The following is a 27725-nucleotide window of genomic DNA, read 5'->3' on the forward strand; positions in this document are numbered from 1 at the left end:
TACATATACCTTGACCATTAGCTTGCTGAGGTCTTCAAAGGCCTGAAATGAGAAATGAGTTTTTGTTGGAATCTAAAGATCGAAGATGTTTTTAAGTAATGAAGCACTCTATTTTCTTCCCTTTGACAAAAATTTATGAAAACTTCTTACAAATATCTATTTATATAAATATTTACATAAGTAATAAGCCTATCTTATTCTAAGGATTCAGTTTAGCTAAGAAACCATAAATTTTCCAAAACAAACTGCAAAAAACAACTTTTCAAATTTTCAAAGAAAAAGGTTATGATTGATTAAACAAACAAAAGGTGACATAAGTAATAAATCGTTCAGAAAATATTGTTTACTGTTCTTTCACATAAGTAAGAGAATTTGTCACTGGTTCTTGCCAAAACCATTTCCTGATGGGAGGTCAAGAATCAAAGGCATTGTAAAGCTTTCCTGGTTGAAAATGGCAATGTGCAGCTGCCAGAATACTTCTTTGGGCACAACAATTTTGGCTTTAATAGCAGGTGTGACTTAACTGAAACTGTAAACCTCAGCCTCTAAATATTGAAGAGTTTATACTTGTAGCTTGGGATGTAGTGGATATCACAAAAGAAAAACATTCAAATACCACCAAAATATACCTAAATAAAACCCATTAATTGTTTGATTTACTACAATGAGTACCCACTTCAAAGGCCTCTTCAAACTTTAATCAGACATATTTATAGTAAATTTATTTCATATCGCCAAAAACATACTTCCAATGAAGAACATCTGCCAAATGATGTGCACAAATGTTATTTTTTAAGCCAATTAAGCAACTTCGCATTAACTGAAGAATCTTTTGGTCGATACAGAATAATGATCAGCAGATTCTGATAAGCCCATGCCCATCTTAATCACATACAGAAAAGTATCCCCCATCTGCAAAAGGATTTTGCTAAAAGAATAGAGTGTTGTGTAAGATTCTTATGGCCAGACTTACTAAGGCTAATACTGAGAACAAAGGGGAATGTGCACACACCTAACAGGAATTTCCTCAGATAAACAAAAGGCTTAAACACTGGATTCTTATCAGCAACAGCCAGCAGATGCAGGAAACCTTTTGTGGGAAACTCGGGGCACCAGCTCTGAAACTAAGTCAACTTTAACATTTAAATGGAGGGCAAATCACACACCAACCTGGTTTTCAAAAATAAAAGACACAAACACTTTACACACTTAGATTTTTACTTTGAATATACAAAATATTTACAGATTTCTTTTACCGGGGTAGGGAACACTAGTAAGACAACACTTTAAAAATTTTATATGGTAAATCACTTTATTTACTAGGTTACATTTCCATAGAAAAAAATATGCTAAAAGTAATAGTAAGTCCACACAGAATACATCAATTAGCCCTCTTGCTTACAGTCTGTAAAAGACAAATACAAATATTTTAGTGTCTTAGAAGAATTATCTATATTTTAAGTAATCATAAAACACAAATGAAAGCTTCCTCACATCTATCCATATTATTATTCTAAAATAAGGAATTAGCCAATTATCCAAAAAAAGAGGTAGAGAAACTACCTACAATAAAAGCAACACATGTGCAAATGCAAAACAGATGCATTTGCCCATTCTGCTATTTTATCTGCCAGTTTATAGAACTTTCTAACCCTCTACCAAGTCCACAGTCAAATTTCTACTCCAATTAAACAATGACATCTGCTTTAAAAGTACCCTCGTATGCTGATTTATAGCATTATTTCTGGTTTCCAGTCATTAATTTGGTTATCAGCTTTAGTAACTATTAATATATTCTTGAATATTCTGTTTTGGTTTTCTTGATTTTGTACCTTTACATATTCTGTTCCCTCTACCTGGATCCTCTTATCTCTACTAGTCTTCTGTTAGTGCCTGCTAAACTTTCAGGCCTTGACTTCCATTACTTTTGCTAACAAGACTTCCCTGAACCCCAAGGAAGTTAGAGGCCATATAATGTGTTCCTGCTGCAGCCGCCATTTTCTCTAACACAGCATTTCTCCTGCTGTAGAGAATGCCTGTTTGCTTGCCTGTCTGGTGCATCATCACAATATCTAAAACATCAACCTGATGCAGGGCTTGCACAAAGTGAAGAGCAAGGACCACCTGCTGAATAAATCACTGACCTGCATGAACGAGCACGATGACTGTACTGAATCCTTTGAGCTATGCAACTCCATGGAAATTAGATTGAAACACAGCAGCATTTCACAAATTAAGAAAAACATTATTTTGGGTTTTTTTAATTTAAAAAAAAATTTTAAGTTTATTTATTTAGAGAGAGACAGAATGAGTGGGGCAGGGACAGAGACAGAGAATCCCAAGCAGGCTCTGCACCATCCGCGCAGAGCCCGACATGGGGCTCGAACTCACAAAACCGTGAGATCATGACCTGAGCAGAAGTCCGATGCTTAGCTGACTAAGCCATCCAGGCACCCCAAGAAAAACATTATTTTGAACACCAAATTAGTATGGCACAATTCAGAAGAATACTAATTCAAAATTAGTTCACTGCTCCGTGCCATCTCCAAAAGTGTCACACAAAAGGATAACAGTAAATGTCACTGAAAGAGGGCAGTGATAGTACCTTCTGAACGATAAAGAGAGTAGCTATGATGCAGTCGACTACACTTGTCGGCAAATCAGAAGACTGAGTTCTCATAACCCTGGTTCTGAATCTAGTCACTAGCTCTGAGATGATTACTTCTCTGGATAGAAAAAACCCCTTTAATGCCAAAATGCTGGAATTTTATGAATTTAAAGATTCTGGAAAGATGGTGGCTATGGCAGCATAGTTTTTTAATCTCTCTAAATCTTAACATGAAACAAGACAGCGCAACTAGATCTCAAAACCAAAAACCCATAGGCAGCATATACTATAAAACTAAATGACAAAATAGCTATAATAACCTCAAGGTAGGGGTGCCTGGGTGGCTTAGTCGGTTAAGGGACTGACTCGATTTCAGCTCAGGTCATGGTCTCGCAGTGTGTGGGATGGAGCCCCAAGTGGGGCTCTGTGCTGTCGGCACAGAGCCTACTTAGGATTCTCTCTCTCCCTTTCTCTCTGCCCCACCCTTGCTCTTGCATGCTCTCTTTCTCAAAATATATAAATAAACTTAAAAAAAAAAAAAAGAGAGAGAGAGGAAGGGGGGAAAAAAGGTCCAGATAAAAAACAGAGGAAGGGAATAGGGCCAGGAAACCAGAAAGTAGGCCACCACCATTTTGTTTGTTTGTTTGTTTGTTTGTTTGTTTTTAGTTTTTTTTTTTTCAACGTTTATTTATTTTTGGGACAGAGAGAGACAGAGCATGAACGGGGGAGGGGCAGAGAGAGAGGGAGACACAGAATCGGAAACAGGCTCCAGGCTCTGAGCAGTCAGCACAGACCCCGACACGGGGCTCGAACTCACGGACCGCGAGATCGTGACCTGGCTGAAGTTGGACGCTTAACCGACTGCGCCACCCAGGCGCCCCAACCACCACCATTTTTAATAATGCATCAACACAGAAGAAAAGTGGGCTCTGTGGAATAAGACCAGCTACCCGACACTAGGCCTTCCTCTGAAAGGGCAGTAAAACTAATTTAACGTAAAAAATAGTACAGCAGGGGCGCCTGGATGGCTCAGTCAGTTAAGCATCTGACTTCGGCTCAGGTCGTGATCTCATGGTTTCTGAATCAAGCCCTGTATCAGGCTCTGCGCTGACAGTGCGGAGCCTGCTTGGGATTCTCTCTCCCTCTCTCTCTGCCCCTTCCCTGCTCACACTCTCTCTAAATGAGTAATAAGCTTTACAAATAAAAAGAGCTGTTTCAAAAAAAAAAGAAAAGAAAAATAGCAACAGCCAAGCATCAAGGTCAAATGCCACACAAAGTTATTATGAGAAAAAAGAAAATAAGGAGAGTAACATTACAGACAATAAAAGCAAGCCAGACTGACATGCTCATAGATCGGATCAAATAACGTTTTATTTCAACATGAGCTAAAAGACGTTAATAAAATGACACAAGCCATAGTAGACAAAATAAGTCAGAAATGAGGTGACAGGATTCATGAAAGAATTTTTAAAAAATCAATTCAGAAATAATGACTACATTTAGACAGAACGCAAAAGTGAATAAACACAACAGATAGTATATTAAGAGAAACAAAAGTTTAAAAAGAGGGAAATCTTCTAAATGAAACAGAAATGAAAGAGATAAAAAGGGTCTGAAAGAAAGTTGCAAGCAGTAAAGCTAGGCAGTAGAGCTCCAGCATACAGCTAACAGGAGTCACTGAAGAAAAATTAAAAGCAATAATTAAAAACTATAAAATTGAAAAAAACTCCCTGAAATTAAAAGAAACAGTTTCTGGAACCGAATTCTGAAAGCGTCCCGTGTACCTGAAAATAACAACCCAGAATGACTAACACATTGACACATTCTGCTAAAATTACTGGGCTTTCTAAAAAAAGGGGGGAAAAAGCCTTTGGGCATCTAGGAAAAATACTGACTTTTAAGGTGGTGAAGAATTAGATTAGCCTCCCTCTTCGACAGCAGCACTTCATGCCAGACACAAAACTGAAAGCAACCGATTAAAGGCACTCAAGGAAAGAACACGTGAGCCAAGGATTTTAAATCCACCAAATGACTTCATGTACAAGGGATACAAACATGCCAGAACTCAGGGAATACTGTTCCCGTGAGCACTTCGGAAAAATCTACTGGAGGGAGGTCCACATCAGGACTGGTGGTGTCACACATAGTTACCTGTACAACTAGGACTCACTGAGAGCCAGAGCAGAGAGAGTGCACCCAGTGGCTGAATCTTCAGATACTGCACATCTATGTTTAAAATTGGGAATAATGGGGAGTTCACATACACACACACACACAATCTTTTTAACTGTTTTAGTAATTATTTGGTAGTAGTATCCTGACTTTGAACAGGAAGTATCACTATGACCTTATGAGGCATTTGTACTCAAACAAATAAACAAACAAACACCTAGCTCTTTCCACTAAAAAGGACTAGAAATAAATAAAGATCAGCCAGCAGAGATAGAGTCCTAGCAGGCAGATTGTGTTTTAAAATATAATTTACCACTAAACAAAACAAAACAAACAGAGATTCTTAGGTAATGATTGATTCCAGATCTGGGGCAGGAAACATACAAGATGGTTCTGGAACTTTTGTCACATCAAATAGTAAGGAAGCTATCAAAGTCTACCAGGTCACATCAAAAATACTAAGGGGCCAACCTGAAGAGGCTCCCACTGGCCAAAGATGGGACAATGTGGGCTTTAAACAGGATAATAATTGTAATTGATTGAAACCCACCAAATATGTTACAATTTATGAGTTCACAATAATATGTAAAAAACTCCAATGAGTTGCCATTGGAGGATAAGGAACCAATTCATTATGCCGATGATAAAGAAAAAGTCATTTATCTTGCCCCGTATGAGTAGTCAAATAGATGAAGGGAAGCAGCTCTTCAAAAAGGATTTCAACTAATAAATAAAAAATAAATCCTCGGGGCGCCTGGGTGGCGCAGTCGGTTAAGCGTCCGACTTCAGCCAGGTCACGATCTCGCGGTCCGTGAGTTCGAGCCCCGCGTCGGGCTCTGGGCTGATGGCTCAGAGCCTTGAGCCTGCTTCCGATTCTGTGTCTCCCTCTCTCTCTGCCCCTCCCCTGTTCATGCTCTGTCTCTCTCTGTCCCAAAAATAAATAAACATTGAAAAAAAAATTTATAAAAAAAAAATAAAAAATAAATCCTAAAATATTGCCATTTGTAACCACCAAAGAACCAAAAGATCTATGCACCGAACATGAACAGCTGCTGACAACATCAACAAACACATGATGTGCCTCCTGAGGAAAGAATACAGTATCACCACTAATCTTATCAAAGGGATCAAGGAGAAGTCGGATGAAGCCTCTGGATCCAGCTGCCAATTTGCAGGAAATACATAGAGTCGAGGAACACGTACAACTTTACCATAAATGTGAGATCAGCAAAACCTAGACCACGGGCACTTACTAGGCCAAATGACCCTGGTTTTTCAATGATAATCTATATTTTCAATTTAGTGGGCCAAGAATTGGTACTATGATGGTTAATTTTACATGCCGACTTGATCAGATGATGAGGTTCCCAGGTTTTGACGTTATTGATGTGTCTGTGAGGATGTTTCTAGATGAGGTCGGCATTTGAAATGGTAGACTTAAGCACAACTGCCCTCCTCACTGTGGGCGGGCAGCACCCAATCCACGGAGAGTCTGAAGGAACAAAAGGTCGAAAGGAGAACTCACGTTTTCTTTCTCTGCCTGACTGCTTAAGCCAAGACAGCAGTCTTACCCTGCCCTTGGACTAGACCTAAACCGTCAGTGCTCCTGGTTCGCAGGCCTTTGGACTCAGATTAGAATTTATATCACCAACTTTCCTGGGTCACCAGCTTGCAGTTGGCAGATTGTGGGATTTCTCAATCCCCACAATCAAACAAGCCAATTTCTTATATTAAATGTCTTTGGGGGCACCTGGGTAGCTCAGTCAGTTAAATGACCAACTTCAGCTCAGGTCATGATCTCACAGTCCATGAGTTCCAGCTCTGTGCTAACAGCTCAGAGCCTGCAGCCTGCTTCCGATTCTATGTCACCTTCTCTCTCTGCCCCTACCCTCCCTCTCAAAAGTAAATAAACATTAAAAGAAAATTTAAACGTCTGTGTGTGTGTCTGTGTATGGAAAGATAGATGTATATAAAGGTATATACTGATATCTACATCTATATATCTCCTATTGTTTTTTTCCCTCTGGAGAATCTTTTCTTTATTTTTTTTATTTTTTTAATTTACATCCAAGTTAGTTAGCGAATAGTGCAACAATGATTTCAGTAGATTCCTTAATGTCCCTTACCCATTTAGCCCATCCCCCCTCCCACAACCCTTCCCGTAACCCTCTGTTTGTTCTCTGTATTTAAGAGTCTCTTATGTTTTGTCCCCCTCCCTGTTTTTATATTATTTTTGCTTCCCTTCCCTTGTGTTCATCTGTTCTGTGTCTTGAAGTCCTCATATGAGTGAAGTCATATGATTCTTGTCTTTCTCTAATTTCGCTTAGCATAATACCCTCTAGTTCCATCCATAGTTGCAAATGGCAAGATTTCATTCTTTTTGATTGCTGACTAATACTCCATTGTGTGTGTGTGTGTGTGTGTGTGTGTGTGTGTGTGTGTATACACACACACACACACACACACACACACACACATCTTCTTTATGCATTCATCCATCGATGGACATTTGGGCTCTTTCCATACTTTGGCTATTGTTGATAGTGCTGCTATAAACATGGGGGTGCATGTGCCCCTTCGAAACAGCACACCTGTATCCCTTGGATAAATACCTAGTAGTGCCATTGCTGGGTCACAGGGTAGTTCTATTTTTAATTTTTTGAGGAACCTCCATACTGTTTTCCAGAGTGGCTGCACCAGTTTGCATTCCCACCAGCAGTGCAAAAGAGATCCTCTTTCTCTGGAGAATCTTGATTAATACAGGTATTCAATAACTATTTGCAGTTTAGACTTTATGTGACTGATACACATCCTTGAAATTCTATGAACAGCACTAGTCAATGGGATTTAACTTATAAACTATTATTAAAAACTAAAGAATTACTTCATAGAGTAATTTCATAAAAATCCAAGACCATCTTTATATAAACACAGGAAAACAAATGGTATGTTCAGATGTATTAACTAACCACAGAGTCTAATATGCATAACTGGTTTCCTTAATTAGAATTCTTCCCCTTTCACTTGAACTTCCTCATATATGATGAAGGTTCAAAAACACTGTTATGCACATGCTCAGCGTTGTTCTCCTAGTGGAAATAATGGACTGGTTTGAGCCATTCTTACTATCTCTGTGTCTGGTCCCCGAGTGGTCATCAGCATAAAGCTGTGTGGTATCCAACCAGGTTAACAGCCACAGAACAGCATTTTTCCCTCGACTAAGTTAACCAAACAGCCAAAATAATTATACAGAGGACCCTGAATTCATTAGCAGTATTATCCAATCAATTCCATCTACACTTTAAAACTTACACAACAACACACCATGTTTTCTAACATCAGAGAAAACAAATTTGCACTGTTTTTATTTCTTTTTGGAAAAGGCTTTTTAAAACATGGTTTGGCTAAATTATGCCAACCAGAAGAAGACCTGGAATAAGAGACTGTGGCTTCAGGCAAACTAAATATATTCCAATATACAGAACGGAATTAGTCACCAGCTACATCCAAAAGAATAAACACAAATGGCTGAAAAAGACAGCTGACCGGAACTTATGTTAAGAGTTACCTCAGAAATGTTTTTGTCAGTTTCTTTCCTTTTTTCTTCCAACTTCCTTTCAATGCCTACAATTCCCACAGCCCTTATTCTTCCTGGCTGAGAAACAAAAGTAGAAAATAAAACATACAAAATAGGAAGGACACAATCTTTTGCAACCCACCACAATGTGTTTTCAATGGTGGCAAAGGACCCACAAAGAACCAAAGAAAAACAGCATACAATTACATCTAGTTTCCTTTCAAAATATTTGTCAGTTTCTTGTCATACATAGTGATCTTCAAATCAATATTAAAAAAAAACTGTATATACAATAACTGGCATATTTTACTCTGTATTTTAGATAGAAATTAAATTCATTTTTGTTCTTTGGTAAACTATTATATACGTATCATATTTAATAGGGTCTCAAACATGCAAGAAATTATGGTTGAAAATTCTGGTATTTGACAGTTATCACACAAAGTACTTTCACACATTTGAGTGTCTGTCCACAGTTGGTGGTTAATTTAGACTGGTCTGAAAAACATCACCTAGAGGCACTGTCTGTTCTCTGATGCCAGACTGATTACGAAGAACAGAATGTAGTGAATGGAATCTGTGACCACCCCAAGAGTTACTCTGGTAAGTAGTCATTTGTTTTTGCTAAGTATCTACCGTGTGCAGAGCACTAAACTAGGTTCTCTGAAAATAAAGGGTTTTATCAGAGTACCATTTTGTTTCTCACAAGTTCTATAATCATAGAAATCTTTTCCCTTAATGAAGATGCAAGTACAGAATTGAAAACATTGGGTTAAGAAATAGTTTCAACAATACCTGGGGTCCTCTATTTGTCGGTAAAGCTTGGGAAACTGGCATATTCTCCCATCTTCTCTGTGTCATTTCCTCAGACAAACGCCTATAAAACTGTTGCGCACATACATACACTTTAAATGAGTCAGTCAGGTTATAGTATCCTCATACAAATTATTACTTAACATTTCTTTAGTTGAAAGGTCTGTTCAGTCATTGCAAAAAGCCTAGAATTCTCAGAGACATCAAAAGAAACCAAAGGAAGTTCTCTTCTTGGATCAGCTTCAGAAAGCACAAAGGAAAAAAAAAAAAAGAAAGAAAGAAACTGACCTTCTATTTAAGTGAGCTATTCTCAACAAAGAGATGAGTGACAATGAATAAATAGACTTACTTTAAACAATCCTGCCTATGTGGATTGTTTTCAATCTATAGTGAAACAGACAGAGTGCCAAGAAAAATATACAACCATTATCCATGAAGGAAGCGGAGAATAATTTGTCTAGTTAAAATGTGAAGCCAGAAATGAGAGCCAAAACATCACTACACTCACAGAAAATCAACTATATTTTTTACCGACAGTGAGCATGACTGTAATTAGTCACTTATATTTGCTTAGTGCCTACTGTGTGAGGAGCACTCGGTGAGGGGTTATAGAAAAAAAAAAAACATAAATAATTTAGGATACCAATGGGGGAGATAAACATATCCTTGTAAATGTCTGAGGAATACTTATATAGTCACTTACTAACCAGAACCTGTAAATTATCATATCATGGAGTAAGTAGGTAAGTGATTAGATCTATATGGAGTCAGTAAAGAAAGACTGCCTGATTTAAGGCTGATGAGCTATCAGATACCAAGATAGTTTAACATTTCACTGCATTATACTCTGCCTCCTTAACCAAACCACTGAAAAGTTTACTAGTGGCCTAATAGCATGACTTAGCATATTGCCAGCTTCTGGGTTTTCCTTGTGACCACACCCTCCTGCTTCCTGTTCTCACTGGAACCTAAACTTCATTTTTCTACTGATAAGGCTTAATCTATTAGAAAAATTTTGTTGTAAAAATATGGTGAAACCTGGTATGTTGTACAATACGGATTTCCATCGTATTAACAAACAATAAAAACACACACAAGTACACATTTCTAGTCCAATTTTATGCATAAAAAAGCTCACCTCAATCTGGCCATGTTCCTTGAAGGAGAGTTTGATGTAGGAGTTCTTACTACTCTGGAAAGGACCAGGTTCCTTGTTAGGTGGAGCAGGGTGAAGATGAACCACTATTTTGGCACTGAGGAATAAATGTGATGAATTTAATCACCTTTAAGCATCACTAATTCTATTTTCATAACCTTTAATATATTTCAGTTCACTTTTGAAATTCATGTAGAAACAAGGGACATCTTGAAAGGAATTCTTCTATATTTTTTATTACATCAGTATTAATGAACCTTTCAAAAATACCTCTACTTATAATTTATAAGCTACGAACCAAGACATTCAAGTTACTAGTTCTATAGATTAATTCAGAAGGTGGTTTCAAAAATAAGTTCAAAATAAGTTTGTAAAATTTGGGATAGTTCATTACGTTGGCTTATGATTAGGGTTTTCCATGGACAGAATCATCCCCAGAGGTTACCAGGGGGGCCTCTAATTTCTGCCAAAGCATACTACCTTACTCATTTGAAAACAAAATGTGAAAACTTATCTGTATAAAACCGGCCAGCTGACATTTTGTTAAAACTCTGTCCAAAACTAACATTCTACAGTATAATTTTTGGAAAATGCCACTCAATCAACAGCATGATCTAGAAGATAATCCAAGAGCAAAAACAATTCTCAAAATGTTGCTGCTCTAGAAACACAAACTACCATAATCTTTATGACTACCATTATGTTCTATGCTAATAAAAATATCACTATATTTGTTCAATTTTATAAGCCTTTTTTCCTCTTTTTCCCCTAGCCCGCTCAATAAACAATCTTCTTCCGAAAATTAACAAAACCAAAGCACTCAGTCAAAGTATCTTGGATACCTACCTTAGAGCCTTTTGTCAAATGAAGGTTAAAAATCCCAAAGTCAGCATAAAATATTCAGGCCAGTTTTTAAGTATATTCATTTCACAGGTCATTCAATTGCCATATTTCAAGTTTAAAAACCACCAAATCAAAGAAGCATCTTGGGTTATGAGATGTTTGGTGTTTTGGTGTGTTTTTTTTTTTTTTTTTAAGAGATAGCACCATGTGTGTGGAAGGGTCAGAGGGAGAGAGAAGAGAGAGAGACAGAGGAAGAATGAATCTTAAGCAGACTCCATGCTTAGCACGGAGCCTGACACAAGGCTCAATCCCACTACCGTGGGATCATGACCTGAGCTGAAATCAAGAATCGGACGCTCAACCGACTGAGCCACCCACATGCCCCAGGTTATGAGATGTTAAAAGGTGAAACGATAAATATATGTGTGTGTGTGTGTGTGTGTGTGTGTGTGTGTGTGTGTGTGTGTATCTTTGAATCAATGAAATACGGTAATTGCTTGGGAGGGAAGAGATGAGAACTAAAGAGAATGTTTGAGAAAAGTTAACCTGGCATATTATTAAATTCTTACTCACTGGACATGGTTAAAAATAAGACACTAATGGGAAAGTAAATATTTTAAATATTTTTGTTACAGTTTAGATTCCCTTGGAAGACAGCAGAGGAAAATTCAAATGATCTTGAACACCTTAAAGTTTTACTTTGTAGAACTTAAGAAAAGTAATACATACAAATATTGAATCATTATGTTGTACACCTAAAAGTCATACAATGCTATATGTAATTATACCTCCATTTGAAAAAAAAAGAACTTAAAGAGATGGAGACAAATGACGAGGGGAAAAACAGAAATTAGAGAAATAGCCTACTCTAAAAATCTATGCCTTTATTAATCTTTTTGAAATGTTGGTCAATTTCTTTTATGTCAAATAAGCAATCTTTCATGCTAGCAACATTATAATTAAGGGACACATTGCATTTCTAGTGGAGTTCAACATCCATTTAACCTCTACTGAAGTTAACTATACTAATGCTCAAGATGGGCCCACATGGAAAAAAAAAGTTATCAGCAATATTTGTTCATAACTGCCCTCAATTACATGTACTGAAAAAATAAACCCAGAATTTTTAATGTACTTGATTAAACAGAAACATCTGAACGTGTGACTTTAAACCAGGGTGATCACATGTCCTGGTTTGCCTAAAACAGTCCCCATTTTATGCTTCCTTGGTCCAATTATAAACAGCACCCCCTATTACTTTTATAAATGTCCCATTTTTGACAATAACTATTATGATACTTCTATTCTATGATACTACTATGATACTTCTATGATACTTTATATATGTGAAAAAGTCAAAGTGGAGAAACTTAATGATCAACTAGAAATGGGAGTAAGGGGCGCCTGGGTGGCTCAGTTGGTTAAGTGTCCAACTCTGGCCTAGGTCATGATCTCGCTGCTCCCGAGTTTGAGCCCCACATGGGGCTCTGTACTGACAGCTCAGAGCCTGGAGCCTGTTTTGGATTCTATGTCTCCCTCTCTTTCTCGCTCTGCCCCTCCCCCACTCTGGCTCTCTGTCTCTCTCAAAAATCAATAAACATTAAAAAAAATTTTTTTAAAAGAAAGTGAAGTAAAGTCAGTCATTTTTCTCAGATGAGTCCTTTCTGATTTTAAGTACTACATACACAGAGGTGCAAAAGCAAATGTTTGTGGAAATACATGCAGTGACAGCTGGCTGACATTGATTTATTTTGATCCAAGGATATTATATAGCAAACCTTGGTACTTGATTTGTGCTTTAAGAATGACTTCCATTTACCCGTGAGTTTAATGTAGGAAAACACCTTCTTAGGGGGGCTCCTGACCAATGACCACTATTTACAAAGCCCCAAACCACAATCATTAGGTTCACTCCCACATACGAAGTCATGGCACAGCAATATATCTACCAGGCTAATAATAATAGCTTGACTGGAATGTTTTTTGTGAAAAAGACTGCAGTATATAACACCTCACCTTTTCCCAATTCCAGCTGCCTGTTCTTCAATGAACACAATCTGGGAAAGAGGAATGGCCATGCAGCACTCCTAGGAGGAAATCATCAGAAAATATGACTCTTCAGACTCATCAGAGGGGGTACCTGGATGGCTCAGTCGGTTAAGCGTCCAACTTTGGCTCAGGTCACGATCTCACCGTTCATGAGTTCGAGCCCCGCGTCGGGTTCTGTGCTGACAGTTCAGAGCCTAGAGCCTGCTTCGGATTCTGTGTCTCCCTCTCTCTCCCTGTCCCTCCTTCACTTGCTCTCTCTCTCTCTCTCTCTCAAGAATAAACATTACAAAAAAAAAGACTCATCAGAAATCCTTGTTTTATAGCATTTAATACAGCATCATATACCTTTAAGGTACTTAATAATAAAAACAGTTTTAAAAATTATAATATGAATTTATTCCTTAAGTAAACTGAAGAAAAACTGAATGAAACAGTACTGTGGTGGCATTTTGCTGCATAGAAGAACACAAGAGGTTGAAGAGAAACTGTTCTCCCTCTCTCTCTGCCCTTCCCCCACTCACGCTCTGTCTCTCTCTGTGTCAAAAATAAATATACATAAAAAATAAATAAACATAAATATACAACAAAAATAAATAAACATAAAAAAGTTTTTTTTAAAGAAATATATCTACGTTTGTTTTTACAGTAGGTACCTCTTTTTAAAAGCACTATTTATATGAAAACTTTTTATATATATTCTTATAGGGAAGACAAAAAAAACCCAGAACAGGTAAATCAAAACCTGGAGTGTTCTATATGGGTGATTCTGTGGTTCTATATGGGTGATTCTATATGGGTGAGACACCTGTTCTGTGTCTCCCTCTCTCTTTGTCCCTCCCCACTCATCCTCTCTCTCTCAAAAACAAAAATTTAAAGATAATTTTTTAATAAATAAATAAAAAGTAAAAGAATTAGACAACATTAACAGTTCTAGGGTGTGCCTTACCAACAAGGTCAATATCCCCATGAAAGGAAATTGATTCTTGGGGCTAAAAAGAGTCAGATTTTGCAATAGTTAGTAGCCTTTAAAGAGCCTCAGTATGGTATATACTTTGCCTATAAAATTAAAATGTCATGGCGGGGGGGAGGGCAGCAATTATGAAAATAACACAGATTGCTTATTTTACTGGCAACACTGAAATTTGCACATACACACACTTTCAAGTTAAAGCTCTTTGGAATAAAAATAGCTTTATACATGGAACTTGTTTTCTCTTCCTAGAAATGAAAAAACAGGGAGGTTTCTCCTCTTGCTGAATGACTTTGAGGCCATTCTTCTCAGTATCTAGGTTAAAGTATCTACTTCCCAGCAGACCCATACTCCAGATTCTCAGTCAGGAAGTTTGTTTGGAGGACCTCTGACAACAGGTGGGAGAAATACTGCCGTTACACACGGAACATTCAGGTATGCAGTAGGCTGACTGGTGTTTAAAAATGGAGTGACCATGAGTCTCTCTCTGTTTAGCAACTATAGACTTTTCTGAGCTGAATGAAGGACAGCCTCTAACTCCTCTATCTGCACTCCATTCACAGAGATCATATGAGAGACTTCTTGACATCGTGAAAACAGAAATTTAAAAAAAAATTTTAATGTTTTATTATTTATTTTAGAGAAAAAGAGAGAGAGCAAGCAGGGGAGGGGCAGAGAGAGTGGGAGACACAGAATCCGAAGCAGGCTCCAGGCTCTGAGATGTCAGCAGAGAGCCTGACGCAGGGCTGCAACTCATGAGCCATGAGATCATGACCTGAGCCAAAGTCGGACACTTAACCAACTGAGCCACCCAGGCACCCCATGAAAATGGAAATTTATTGCATCTGTTTAATTCTGACAGACAGACAGACAGAAAGAGACTTCAGGGATTTAAAACCTACAGCAGATTAAAAAAAAAAAAAAAAAACCTTTATCTTACATGATTTTTCTGATCTCTCCAAATTAGTCGGTGTGTACTAAGAAGGAGCGTCCCAGCATCAAATTTTATCTAGAAAGACAAGATCATCACAAAATATTAATGATGTATTACTTAATGCAGTCCAGATTTTCTTCCTCATAAATTACACACAAAAAAGTTAATCATATAAATAAACATTTGAGAATTAGGCTTACCACAAATTAAAGAGAAGCAATGCTATACGCTTCATAAGCTGTATATATACATATATATATGTATATATGTATATATGTATATATGTATATATGTATATATGTATATATACAGCCCTGATAAAATTAGGAAAAAATTGCAAACAACCAAATGAGTAACAATAGGGTAGTAGTCAAATCAAGTATGATACATTCATACTGTGGAATCCAAGCAGAGGTTAGGAAGAATGAGGTATAGCTCTATGGACTATCACAGAACTATACGACAGAGTTAGTGGGGAAAGAAGCAATTTACAGCCTATTACATATAATGTAATCAGACAGAAATAGAGATAATCTCCATATCCCAAACTTCATGTGAGATATATGCATGTGTCTACACATACATACACACCCCCCCACACACACACGTAGTATAAAAAGATACAAATGCGATACTCCGTGATCTGTTAACAATGATTATCTCAAAAAAGTGTGAGGAAATGGGAAGAAGAGAAGAAAAGGCCCCCTTTTTTAAACTATCCATTTCATTACTGATTGAATTTTTTACCATGAGATTGAATTTGTATATAACACTCATATAATTTTTTAAAATAATTTTTAAATAATAAGAAAATAGACATAAACCTACAAAAATAAGTGTGGCTGGAGATTCAATCAATGACACTGGGACAACTGGGTTCTCCAGTAGAGAAAAAAAATAATAATAATGATAATGTTGGATTTATACCTAATATACTTAACCAAATTAAATTCTAGATCAAATATTAGAGTTAAAAAAAAGAAAAATTATAAAAATACTAGAAAAAATGAGAGAATTTAAAAAAAAATTTTTTTTTAACGTTTATTCCTTTTTGAGAGACAGAGAGAGACACAGCATGAGCAGGGAAGGGGCAGAGAGAGAGGGAGACACAGAATCCAAAACAGGCTCCAGGCTCTGAGCTGTCAGCACAGAGCTCGACACAGGGCTCAAACTCACGTACTGAAAGATCATTACCTAAGCCAAAGTCAGATGCTCAACCGACTGAGCCACCCAGGCACCCCGAGAATTTTTTACATGATGTAAGAGAAGGTCTTTCTAAGGAAAACACTAAGCCCATTAGCATTAGAGGCAAAGATTTATAAAGTGAACTCCACACACACATGCACACAAATTCCTTGTAGCAAAAAAACACCAAGGCGAAGATGGCAGACTGGGGAAAATAACTGAAACTCACATCAGAGACAAAGGGCTAATTTCTGTAACGTATAAAGTACTCTTACAAATCACTTTTAAAAAATAGCCTGTAATCCATCAGAGAAATGGGCAAAGACTATTAACAGAAAGTTCACATAAAAGGAACTACAATGACTCTTAAGCACATTAATAGATGCCCAACCTTGCAGATAACAAGAAAAAAGCCAATTAAGAGAACATGAGGGCAGTCCATCCAGGAGATTGGCAGAGGTCCAAAAGCTTGGTAACACCGTGCAAGTGAAATGTTAGCGAAATAAGCACTTGCACACCTTGTTGGGAGGGACAACCTCCACTGAGGGCAATAGATTAATCTATCAAAAATACAAATACACACATCCTTTGATCCAATTTATCTACAGATGAATCCACACGTGCATAATCATACACTACTAGGTTATTCATTGCTGTTTGTGAAAAGCAAAATATAGGAAATAAGTTAAATGCCCATCAACAGAGAAATATACATCCACACAATGAACTACTACTCAGTGATTACAAAGAAATCAGGAGGCTCTACCATAGTAAAGTATTTGATAAAATCTAAGATGCCACTGATGATGAAATGCATCCTGATTCTGGTTGTTAAAATGTGTGTGGGGGGGGGGGGGGGGAAGGACATTTAGAATTGATGAAATATGGTAAATTCTCCACACAGATGAAGTAAAAAAGCGAGATGCAACACTCTGTATGCAGAGCATATTACAAATTTACATCTTAAAAAAGGAAACACAATTTATACAAATACCTATGCATGATACATATGCACAGCTCTCCAGAATGATGCACTGGTTAGCCTCTGAGGGGGAACTGAGTCACAAAGAGACAAAGGTGAAAGGGAGACTTTTAACTTTATACTTTTTGTGGTTTTTGAATTTTTGTCATGGGATTGTATCACCTACCCAAAATATAAATGTAAAAAATGTTTTTAAAAACTGTAATACAGGGGAACCTGGGTGGCTCAGTCAGTTAAGCATCTGACTCATGATTTTGGCTCAGGTCATGCATGAGCTATTACTGAGTTCGAGCCCCGAGTCGGGCTTGCTGCTGTCAGGGCAGAGCCCACTTCGGACCCTCTGCCTCTCCTCTCTCTCGCTCGCTGACTCAAAAATAAATACACATAAAAAAGAGATTTTTAAAACTTCTTTTTGGTCAATGAGTAAGATTTCCCTTTTCCAAAAGCAAGTACTTTATCAACTTGAGTACCTGGTGCTACGTTACAGCACAACAGTTCTGATTAAGCAGATGCACTTTCTCGCACTGAAATTCAAGCATAAGGATGTAAGTTAAAGCTGAAGGCAGAGTATATTCCATTACTGTGTCAATTAACAATGTGCGCATGTAATGCTGATGCTCCAAGTGAAGATATTGTGTAATAGTTCCCTTCAGGGATTCCAAGGGATTATGAGCTAAACCTGATAGACAAGTTTAGGCTGGTTTGCTCCAGCCACTCAGAGCTAGAACAATTTTAACTACTTCAAAGTTGATGTAACTTAGGCTTTTGCTGGACAAGCTCTTACCCTGTTTTGTTTTGTTTTTAGTTAACATTTTTCTTTTATAAAAGTAATACAGTGTAGAAAATTTGAAAAAAAAAATGGAAGTCTAAAAAAGAAAATGAAATCACTCATAATCATACCAGCCAGAGTGTGTGTATGTGTGTGTATATGTGTGTGCATGTGTAAATAATTTTTAAATAAAATGAAGCCATTATATTTGTAGTTTTATAAGTAGCTTTTTTCAGTTAGCAATCTCTCATTAGTAATTCCGCATGCTGATTAAGGCATATCCCATTTAATTAACAAAACCCTACGGTGGTCACTGAGATTGCTTCCAATTTTCCCTATATGTAATAATATATAATATATATAATAGTGCTGAGATGAGCATCCTCATTCATTAAATGTTTATGCATCTCTGATTACTTCCCAAGGGTAAATCCCTAAAAGTCAAACAGCTAGCTGGAAGAAAATAAACATTTTCTAAGTCTCCCAGTACATGCTGCCAACTTGCCACTTTATACACTACTAACCTGCTTTCATTATTATTTAAATTAGCTGAGGCTATAGAAGCTTTTGTGAATTTAAACAAATGACCTGTCTACGCTACTTAAGAAAACATACTGTGTGGTCATAACGGGCCCATGAAAACTGTGCCTGTAGAAACAAGCAGGTGCTCATTTATTCACAAAGACGCTTGGGCGGTGGGAAGAGCCCAGTCTACTCTAAATGTGTCACCTCAGATGGGTCACAGTTTTCTCAACTGTCAACTGAGTGTCCTCATCTTTGGGAGGATTCACTATATTAAGCATTACATAAAGAGTCTGGCACTGGTGACTGCTACATTTGTGAAAGCATTGTAGCCTTTGGGAGTCTGATCAACAGAGATTTAACTCCTGTCTCTCCTGATAACCAACTCTGTGGGCAAGTCACTTTCTAAGAGTTATTTTCTCATCCATAAAATACCTCATATGCCCAGTAATAGGATTAAATGAGATTGTACGTAAAGCTCCTGGCACATAGTAGGTACTCCTATTATTCAGGTCTTTTTTTCCATGTATTTCACACCCACGATGAGCCAAAAGATACAAGGATGAGTAAGGCACACTTTCTGCCCTCCAGGAGCGTCCACCTGGCCTATGAGACAGCCACGTGCATGCCTGCCTGAGGAACGTGTTGGGACGCAAAGCTATGAAGGCTAAGCAGTCTGGACTGGAGTGTCCTAGACCAAGGGAGCCAGGGAAAGACACTGAAAGGGAACTTGACCAGATCTGGAGGCTGATAAGGAGCTTCCTAGAGTCTTCAGACTGCATGAGGTCTGGAAGCTTTCCAGCAGATGGAGGAAGCCAGGACATGGGACTTCCCCCTAGGAATCAGTCTAGCCCTCAGTCACACTGGGGACAGCTCAGCAAGTGACTCATTAGATGCAGCTCAGGGACCACAGCGGTGAGCAAGCTTGTCTTAGAGCTCTGCTTCCATTTCAGGACACCTACATTCCTCCCTCACTACCCTCAGCCTTTAGAACAGTTAAAAATTCTCGACGAGATCAAAGGATCTTAACTAAATTCTTCCCAGTACTTTTTTGTTAATCCTCTGATAACTATATCTACTTGTCCATTAAAATAGGCAAAAAAAACCCAAAAACAAAACCAAAAACAAAAACAAAAAACAAAAAAAACCTTAAAGGAAACACTAGAATTCACTGATTGAGCAATGGTTTTGCATATACAGGTCCTAATGGTTTTGACTTGTTATGGTCTTAAACGGACGTAGTTGTATTATGTGCCAGCCAAGATGCTCCTAATTTGCATACCGGAGTTACATACAACAACAGAGGGTGGTGTTCTGCAAAAGTGTGACTTCCAGCATGGACTGTCTTTAGGGGAGTTTCTGAAGACCAATCTATCATTGTCAGCATTCAGTTCTGAATGCTGAAGTTGATTATGCTTCCTGTTTAAAACAGTTCCAAGGGTGTAACCTTCATTCAAAAACCATTTAGCTTGTCACTCGGACCAAGAGATGCAAACCCAATTGCGATCAAGTTAACCAAAGTGCCGAGGCAGGAAATGGAGTAAAACCAAGCGAGTTATTTAAGAAAAAAACCCTGCCTTGATAAGAGAGGAAACAGTACGTGGAAAATGCCCTCAGGGAGGCAGAGCACCTGGGTCCGGTGTCATGTCAGCTGCGCCTGTAGACAGCTGGGTAACCCCTGCCCTCCATGACCTAGGAGGAAGGAAGCCTCGAGCTTCTGCAAGCACCGACCAGGAAAAGCTATGGGTCAAGGAACAAATGCAAAAGTACGGAAGGAAGTTTCATCAATAACACCACAAAGAAGATGAGAGAGCAGGTGAAAACTTCTGGAAACTAAAAACCCTGGTTAGAATAAGCGGGTTTCGAACATTTTTCTGATCAGGACCAAACTTCCCCCAAGAAGATACGGCCTGACTGCATTGGCAAACAGCTGCGGCTGAGGCCAGCAGGTCTGTTCAGGGTCACGTCCACCTGGGACAAAGCCAGGGCACCTGCTTCTCCTGCACGGAGCACCCCTCCCTCTCCCCTACTCGCCCCCCCCCCCCCGCCCCTTTAAATCCTTCTGGCTTCGCCCGGACGGGGAGCATAGGCTTCAGGATGTGAGTCCACCGTCTTCCCAGGCCGCCTGCCTCCTGAGTAAAGCAGCCTGTCCCCCAGCGCTCGTGTCTGGAGTACGGATCTTCCCGCGGGGCGCCGCCCGGGCTGAGCCGAGCCGGTTCCCCGGGAGGTAACAGTCGGACGGAAGTCTCCACAAGACGCTCACGCCGGGCTAGTAACACTTGTCTCCATTCGCAAGCGCCTCTCCCAAGGTTTGCGCCCGGGTGACAAGGCATGGCCTACCACATCACTTCACTAAACAAACGCTCAAGACTCCTTCCTTAAGTCATTCCGGGGGAAAAAAGGGGGGGGGGGGGCGGAAAGGCGACCAGTGAGACCCGGACACGCTTCTCAGAAAGCCCTGCGGGGCACTGCCCGCCGCTCGCTGGGGCGGACCGCACGCCCGCCGGCCGCACCCGGCTCGGCGAGGCACCGCGGCCAGCGAGCCGGACAAAGGAGGCACCGGCCCGGCGCGGCCCGCCGTCACCGCGCCGGATCCGGGCCCGAGGAGCAGGCACCCGGCCAAGCCGTCTGCCGTCCCCGCCGCTCCCTGAGCGCGGCCGCCCAAGCGCCGTGGCGTGCGGACTCGGCACCCGGGCGGAGGCCCCTCAGGCTGGCCAGACCGCGCACCCGTCCCCGAGGCCGCCTCTACCTTCTCCTCGCCGTCGTAGATGCGCACGCCGCGCTGCTGGATCACCAGCGTCTCGTTGATCTCCAGGAGGCCGCTGGTCCACACGAAGCGGTCCATGGCCGCCGGCAGGCCGGCCTCCGCCGCTCGCCCGCGCCGGCGCTCGGGGGACGCGAGCCCAGCGCTGAATAGCCTGCGGCGCCCCCTGGCGGCGGGCGGGGCGGAGGCGGGCAGGGAGGGAGCGTGCCCGGGAAACCTGGGGTCGTGCCTAGAGCGCCCCCTGGCGGTCAGTCGGCCGGTGGCCCGGCGGGGTCGTCCACCCCATCCTTTGTCCAGTTCGGGAACAAACCCGGAGCTTGCAAGGGACTTTAAGGGAGGCCAGGACGCAGCTTGGACTTCCTTATTGTGCATTATCCCTTGTATTTGTGCCGTTTTCTTGTCACTGCCCAGCATGTTGTCACGTCCGTAAAAGGCTGTAAATAATACTGGAACTTTTCTTTCCAAATGAAGATTTATGGCCTGAACTGTTCTCTACACAGCTGCAATCAGTATGGAAGTACTACCTTGGTCCCCGCCCCCCCCCCTTTTTGCCCATTAAAACCATTTTCATTTAGGGGTGCCTGGCTAGCTCCGTTGGTAGAGCATGTGACTCTTGATCTCAGGGTGGTGAGTTCAAGTCCCACACTGGAGTGGAGCCTGCTTTAAAAAAAAAATCATTTTCATTTAAACATTTTCAGTATCATGAGTTTACTCTAGACGATATTTTAATGTGTACATCTTCCATGATTTATCTGTGCGTTGGTACCCACAAACCCTGGCGGCTCCCACCTGCAGGGCTTCTGTCCCTACCCCTTTCCTTTTATTTATACACTTTGCATTATTTCTGGTGCTACAATTGATATATTTTTGGGCTTTTAGGATTATTTTCTTAGCGTGTCTTTCCAAAATAGAATTATTGCTTTAAAGAGTTTGCACAAATTTTAGCTTGCTACATATTGGGGACTTATTTAACCAGGATGCAGTGCCACCAGCAAATTGGTCTTTTCCCCAGGCTAAGTAGCTCTGTCTATATTAGATGTTATCACTTTTGTTATGTTTGCTACTTGATAGTGATTTTATTCTTGTATTTTTCATTTACTGATGAGGCTATTTCTCAATGCCTTTTAATCGAAAGAAAATCCTTGTCCTGAAGAATGGCTAACACCATATGAAGTTGGACAGCCTCCACTTAAGAGGATAGGATTATTACTTTAGACCAAATTAAACTGGTCAGGAGAAGAAGAGGCACAGAAAAGGAGATGGAGAAGGAGCCGCTGGTGAGGTAGGAATTCAACCAGGAGAGCGTGGTGTCCTGGAAGCCAAATAAAGACAGACTGTTAAAGAGAAGGAAAGAGCCTGTGTAAAAATCTGCTCATGGGTCAAGACCATGGGAGTGAGGATTCCTCACTGCTTTGACTTATTGGTGGAGTTATTGGTGGCCTTGACAAGAGTGAGTGCAATGGAGGGGCGGAAGAACAAGTCCTAATGGAGCGGTCTTAAATGAGAAAAAGAGGAGAGGAATTGTAGATAGGGAATAGAGACCACTCCTTTGAGGACTTTGCTGCAAAGGAGAGCAAAGAAATGGGTTGGTAACAGGAAGGCGGAGTGAGGCTGAGAAGTTTGGATTGTTTGTTAATTTGTTTTCCAGGTAGAAAAAAATAATCGTATGTCTGAATGCTGAGAGCAGTGATTGAAGGCAAAGCACTGGTCGGTGGTGAGAGAGGGGGATGTGCTTGGGTGACGTCCTTCAGAAGATGAGAAGGCACAAGAGAGGGTCAGAGACGTTTCTATCATCAGAGGAGAGCAGGGTATGTGAGGCGGGGAGATTTTGCCGTGGGAGTCTGCAAAAATTCCCTGGACTGGTTTTCTCGGAGGAGGAAGCAAGACTGGAAGAGGGGGGAGAGGTGTGAGGAGGTATGAGCGTATACCTAAGGATACTATGATTGCCTGGCCTGCTCGAAGTTTGCTAACACGCAAAGTGAAGCCAGAGGAGCACTACTCCAGCCCCATTCAGGGGCAAAACCTAATGGGAGAGTAGGAAAGACGTGGATTTGATTTGGCATGTGGTTTTGCCACGCCATGGCTTGAAAGAGGCAACGAAGTATAAGCAAGCCCAGTACTAGATTACTTCGTTCTCTGTAAGTGATCCGTTCTGTCTGGAACCTGTTTAAGAGTTTCTCATTACCCCTGGGGTCCAGAAATTTCACCAGGTCAGAGATTGTGGGCCTGTATCCTTCTCCATTGTCCTGCCTGTGAGATGATGATGGTCCTTTTAAATTTGAAGGCTCAAGTTTCTGTCCCCTTCAGGAAAGTGTTCCTCTGTTATTTCTTTGATTATTACTTCTGGTCTATGTGTTCTTTTTTGCCCCTTTAGGACCTTTATTACTTGTGTGTTTTAGGTCCATCGTAACTGTTTCCCATGACCCCTACCTTTCACCCTATCATGTTCATTTCTATATATTTTGGGGCTAAATTTGTGTTAACAGTGACCACTCATTTTTCCAATTCTTCTGTTGAATTTTTTAATTGGGACTTTTTGAAGTTCTCAAATATTTTTTAGTTCCAGAAACACTAGAATGTTCTGATTATATCTACACAGAATTCTCACCGCATTTTTAATAACATTTTCTTCTATGACATCCCTGAATTCACACTCCACAGTAGCCTCCTATTCTAATTCATCTTGTTCCTTCTTAAAGCTGCTGTTTCCCTAAGCGTCTTATGATCGCTTTTGCTTTTCTATATCTGTGAGATCTCCCGGTGCCTATGCAAGGCACCCTACTAGGATCTCACATGGCAAGGACTGACAGGTGGTTTTTCCCAGGGAACCATAGGCAAGTAGGTCAGTAAGTTGAGAACATCTCTTTGGAGCTATTTAAAGACAGGCTTCTCTGACTTCAATCTACTCACTATTCAAAAACTACTCATTAAATACCCGCTATGTGTCAGGCACTGTTCAACTCCTTTCCAGTGCTGCTGGCAAGAGAAGCCACTGATTTCTCCCAAGCTGGGCAGGCCTGGCACTTGGGCGAGGGGAGGGAGACACTCCTCACAGGTGCAAAACTTGAGGAGGTGCCAAAAAAATTCAGTTATTGAGAAAAATGATATGTTAAAGAAATGTTTGGTGGTTTTTTTTAATTCTTTTTTATTAATTAACTATATTCCCCATGCTGTACGTGGTATCCCCATGACCTATTCATTCCATAACTGGAAGCCTGTGTCTCCCACTCCCCTCACCCATTTTGCCCTTCCTCCCATCCCCTTCCCCTCTGGCAACCATCAACTTGTTCTCTGTATTTATGGGTCCCTTTCTGCTTTTTGTGTATTCACTTATTTTGTTTTCTAGATTCCACATATGGGTGAAACCATGTGGTATTTGTCTTTCTCTGTCTGACTTATGTCACTTAGCGTCATGCCTTCTATATCCATCCATGTTGCCACAAATGGTAAGATCTCATCCTTTTTATGGCTGAGTAATACTCCTTGTGTATACTCCTTGTATATATATACCACCTCTTTATCCATTGGTCTATCGATGGACAGTTGGGCTGCCTCCATACCTTGGCTATTATAATTAATACTGCAATAGACATAGAGATGCAGATATCTTTTTGAATTAGCGTTTTCACTTTCTTTGGGTAAATACCCAGTAGTGGAGTTACCGGGTCATAAGGTAGTTCTATTTTTAGTTTTTTGATGAACCTCCATACTGTTTTCCACAGTGGCTGCATGAATTTGCACTCCCACCAAAGTGCATGAGGGTTCCTTTTTCTCCACATCCTCACCAACACATGTTATTTCTTGTCATTTTGAATGTAGCCATTCTGAAAGGTGTAAGGTGACATCTCATTGTGGTTTTAGTTTGCATTTTCCCAATGGTTAGTGATGTTGAATGTCTTTTCATGTGTGTGTTGGCCATCTGTATATCTTCTTTGGAAAAATGTCTATTTGGGTCCCCTGCCCATTTTAGTTGGCTTATTTGTTTTTGAGGGGGTTCAGTTGTATAAGTTCTTTATATATTTTGGATATTAACCCCTTATCAGATGTATCATTTGCAAATAACTTCTCCCATTCAGTAGGTTGCTTTTTTGTGTTGTTGATGCTATCCTTTGCTGTCCAAAAGCTTTCTATTTGGGTGTAGTAAAGCAATGTGTTTTTTTTCTTAACAAGATGAATTCAAAAAAATCTATGATAAGCAAAATATTAATTTTAAAGGCAAAATCAACAGTCCAGGACTACGGCAAGGAGAGTGAAGTCAGGCCATGCATGTGAGGGCACTTACTTGCCTTACCCTGGTCTGTCCTTCAAGTCCCAAAGCTGCATGCCAGCCCATGTGACCAAGGGGTGGAGGAAAGACTCCCTCTCTTTTCCCATGGCTCTGCATTTCTCCTAATCATGGAGTCACTGATCTGTAGCATAGTTTTTATAAGAAAGGTAAGACTCTTTCCAACATACAGAAACCATCTTTTCTCCACTGAATTAAGTCACCACCGATATCATGTTCTAAAATTCTGTGTATGTTCTGGTCTATTTATGACTCTTTTCTTCTGTCTTTTCATACTTTTCATTTTATATCATGACTGTATCCCAAAGCACTAAACATTGACATTTTATTTTTTATTTTCATTTTAGAGAGAAAGAGCATGCAAGCAAGAGAGAGGGGCAGAGGGAGAGAGAAAGAATCCACACTGAGTGTGGAGCAATCCTGGGATCATGACCCGAGCCAAAATCAAGAGTTGGATGCTCAAATAACTGAGCCACCCAGGCACCCCTATTTGACATTTTAATCATGGTAATATGCCATCATTACCTGTAACCATTTACTGTCATTTCCTGATTTTTTACCGTTAGATTATTTATATCTTTTTGCCTTTTCTCCTATTAAAAGTGGCATCATGTAAGCTAAGTGTCCTACTCTGATGTGGAATTGTGCAGTTTCTCCTGGATTTTGCAATGATCAAAATGCTGGGTAATATGGACATGAAAACAAGGTATTCATTCTACCCTACCCTTGAGGGGCATACACTTCACAGTAAACAAATGTGCCTGACACATGACAGCTGCTGGGATAGACACCTGTACAAGGGTTTTCTCTTTCTAGGCTGGAGCAAGGAAAAATGTCATGTGTCTCAGACATGTTGAGATAAGAATGGAGTAGGCCAGAGTACCTGCCTGGTAGTTCGTCCAAGAATGAGAACAGGGTATCTGTATTAGTCAGAGTTCTCCAGAGAAAGAGATGGAATAAAGAATTAATGCATACGGTTATGGACGCTGGCATGTCCAAAATCTACAGTAAGGGCAGGCAGGCTGGAGACCCAGGAGAGCTAACGGTACAGTACAAGTCCAAAGGCGATCATGGCCATCAATCTGGAGAACTAAAAAGAGCAGATGTTCCAGTTTGAGTCTGAAGGCCATCTTTGGCCATCTTTGCAGAATTTTTCTTGCTGGGAATGGGGAGAGTCAGACTTTTATTGTGTCCAGGCCTTCAGCTGATTAGACGAGGCCCGCCACATTATGAAGGGCAATCTGCTTTACTCAGAGTCTGCCAATTTAACTGTCAATCTCACCCAAAAACACCCTCACAGAAACACTCAAAATAATATTTAACCAGGGGCGCCTGGGTGGCTCAGTTGGTTAAGCATCCGACTTCGGCTCAGGTTGTGATCTCATGGTCCGTGAGTTTGAGCCCCACATCAGGCTCTGTGCTGACAGCTCAGAGCCTGTAGCCTGCTTCAGATCCTGTGGCTCCCTCTCTCTCTGCCCCTCCCCTGCTCATGCTCTGTCTCTGTCTCAAAAATAAATAAAAACATTTAAAAAAATAATATTTGACCAAATATCTGGGCACCCTGTGGCCCAGCCAAGTTGATATAAAATTAACCATCATAGCAACTAACTGAAAGCAGAAACTTGTTGAAATCCAATGCACAGGGCTGTCAGTATTCCCAGGGCTGACTTGGGAGAAGTGCTCAAACATCAGAGCCAGGGAGAAGGAAAGCTGAGAAGCCAGCAGGGACAGGAAAAAGACCCTCTTTTCCTCAGGATGCAACAATCAAGATTAAAATTGTTCAACACAGCTCCCTAAAAAGAAGAGAGATAATAAAAGTGTACACAGTTGAGTTCTGTGATCTGAGGGTTCCACTCCATGTATGGAAAATGGTACAGGACCCCTGTGTCTTGTGAGCTGTGGGAGAGAAAGCCCTAGAATGCAATCTCATGACCAAAGCTACACTCCCCACCCCCGCCCCCCCCACACACACCACAGGTTATACATGTTTTAAGTATCTTCATAGCTCATAAAACTTGAGACCAAAACCAGGTCAAAAATATGAGAAGAAAGCTAGAGATAGTAGAAGAACTTAATTTTTGAGTTTTGTTTTTCTG

At 40.2% G+C, this 27725-nt stretch overlaps 1 protein-coding gene across 1 annotated transcript in view; it reads right to left on the minus strand.

Moving 5' to 3' along the window:
• Positions 1-21484, minus strand: part of VPS36 (vacuolar protein sorting 36 homolog) — a 30633-nt gene extending 9149 nt beyond the window's left edge. The window contains exons 1-7 of the mRNA XM_047854902.1: positions 21330-21484; positions 15129-15197; positions 13186-13256; positions 10309-10423; positions 9153-9242; positions 8349-8435; positions 10-42 (exon numbers count right to left, since the gene is read on the minus strand). Of these exons, the coding sequence (XP_047710858.1) occupies positions 10-42; positions 8349-8435; positions 9153-9242; positions 10309-10423; positions 13186-13256; positions 15129-15197; positions 21330-21425 (561 nt within the window). The 5' untranslated portion in view covers positions 21426-21484. The remainder of the gene's footprint in view (positions 1-9; positions 43-8348; positions 8436-9152; positions 9243-10308; positions 10424-13185; positions 13257-15128; positions 15198-21329) is intronic.
• Positions 21485-27725: the final 6241 nt, after the last annotated feature.

Source organism: Prionailurus viverrinus, chromosome A1 (genome assembly GCF_022837055.1).
Source record: "Prionailurus viverrinus isolate Anna chromosome A1, UM_Priviv_1.0, whole genome shotgun sequence".
NCBI classification, from domain to species: domain Eukaryota; kingdom Metazoa; phylum Chordata; class Mammalia; order Carnivora; family Felidae; genus Prionailurus; species Prionailurus viverrinus.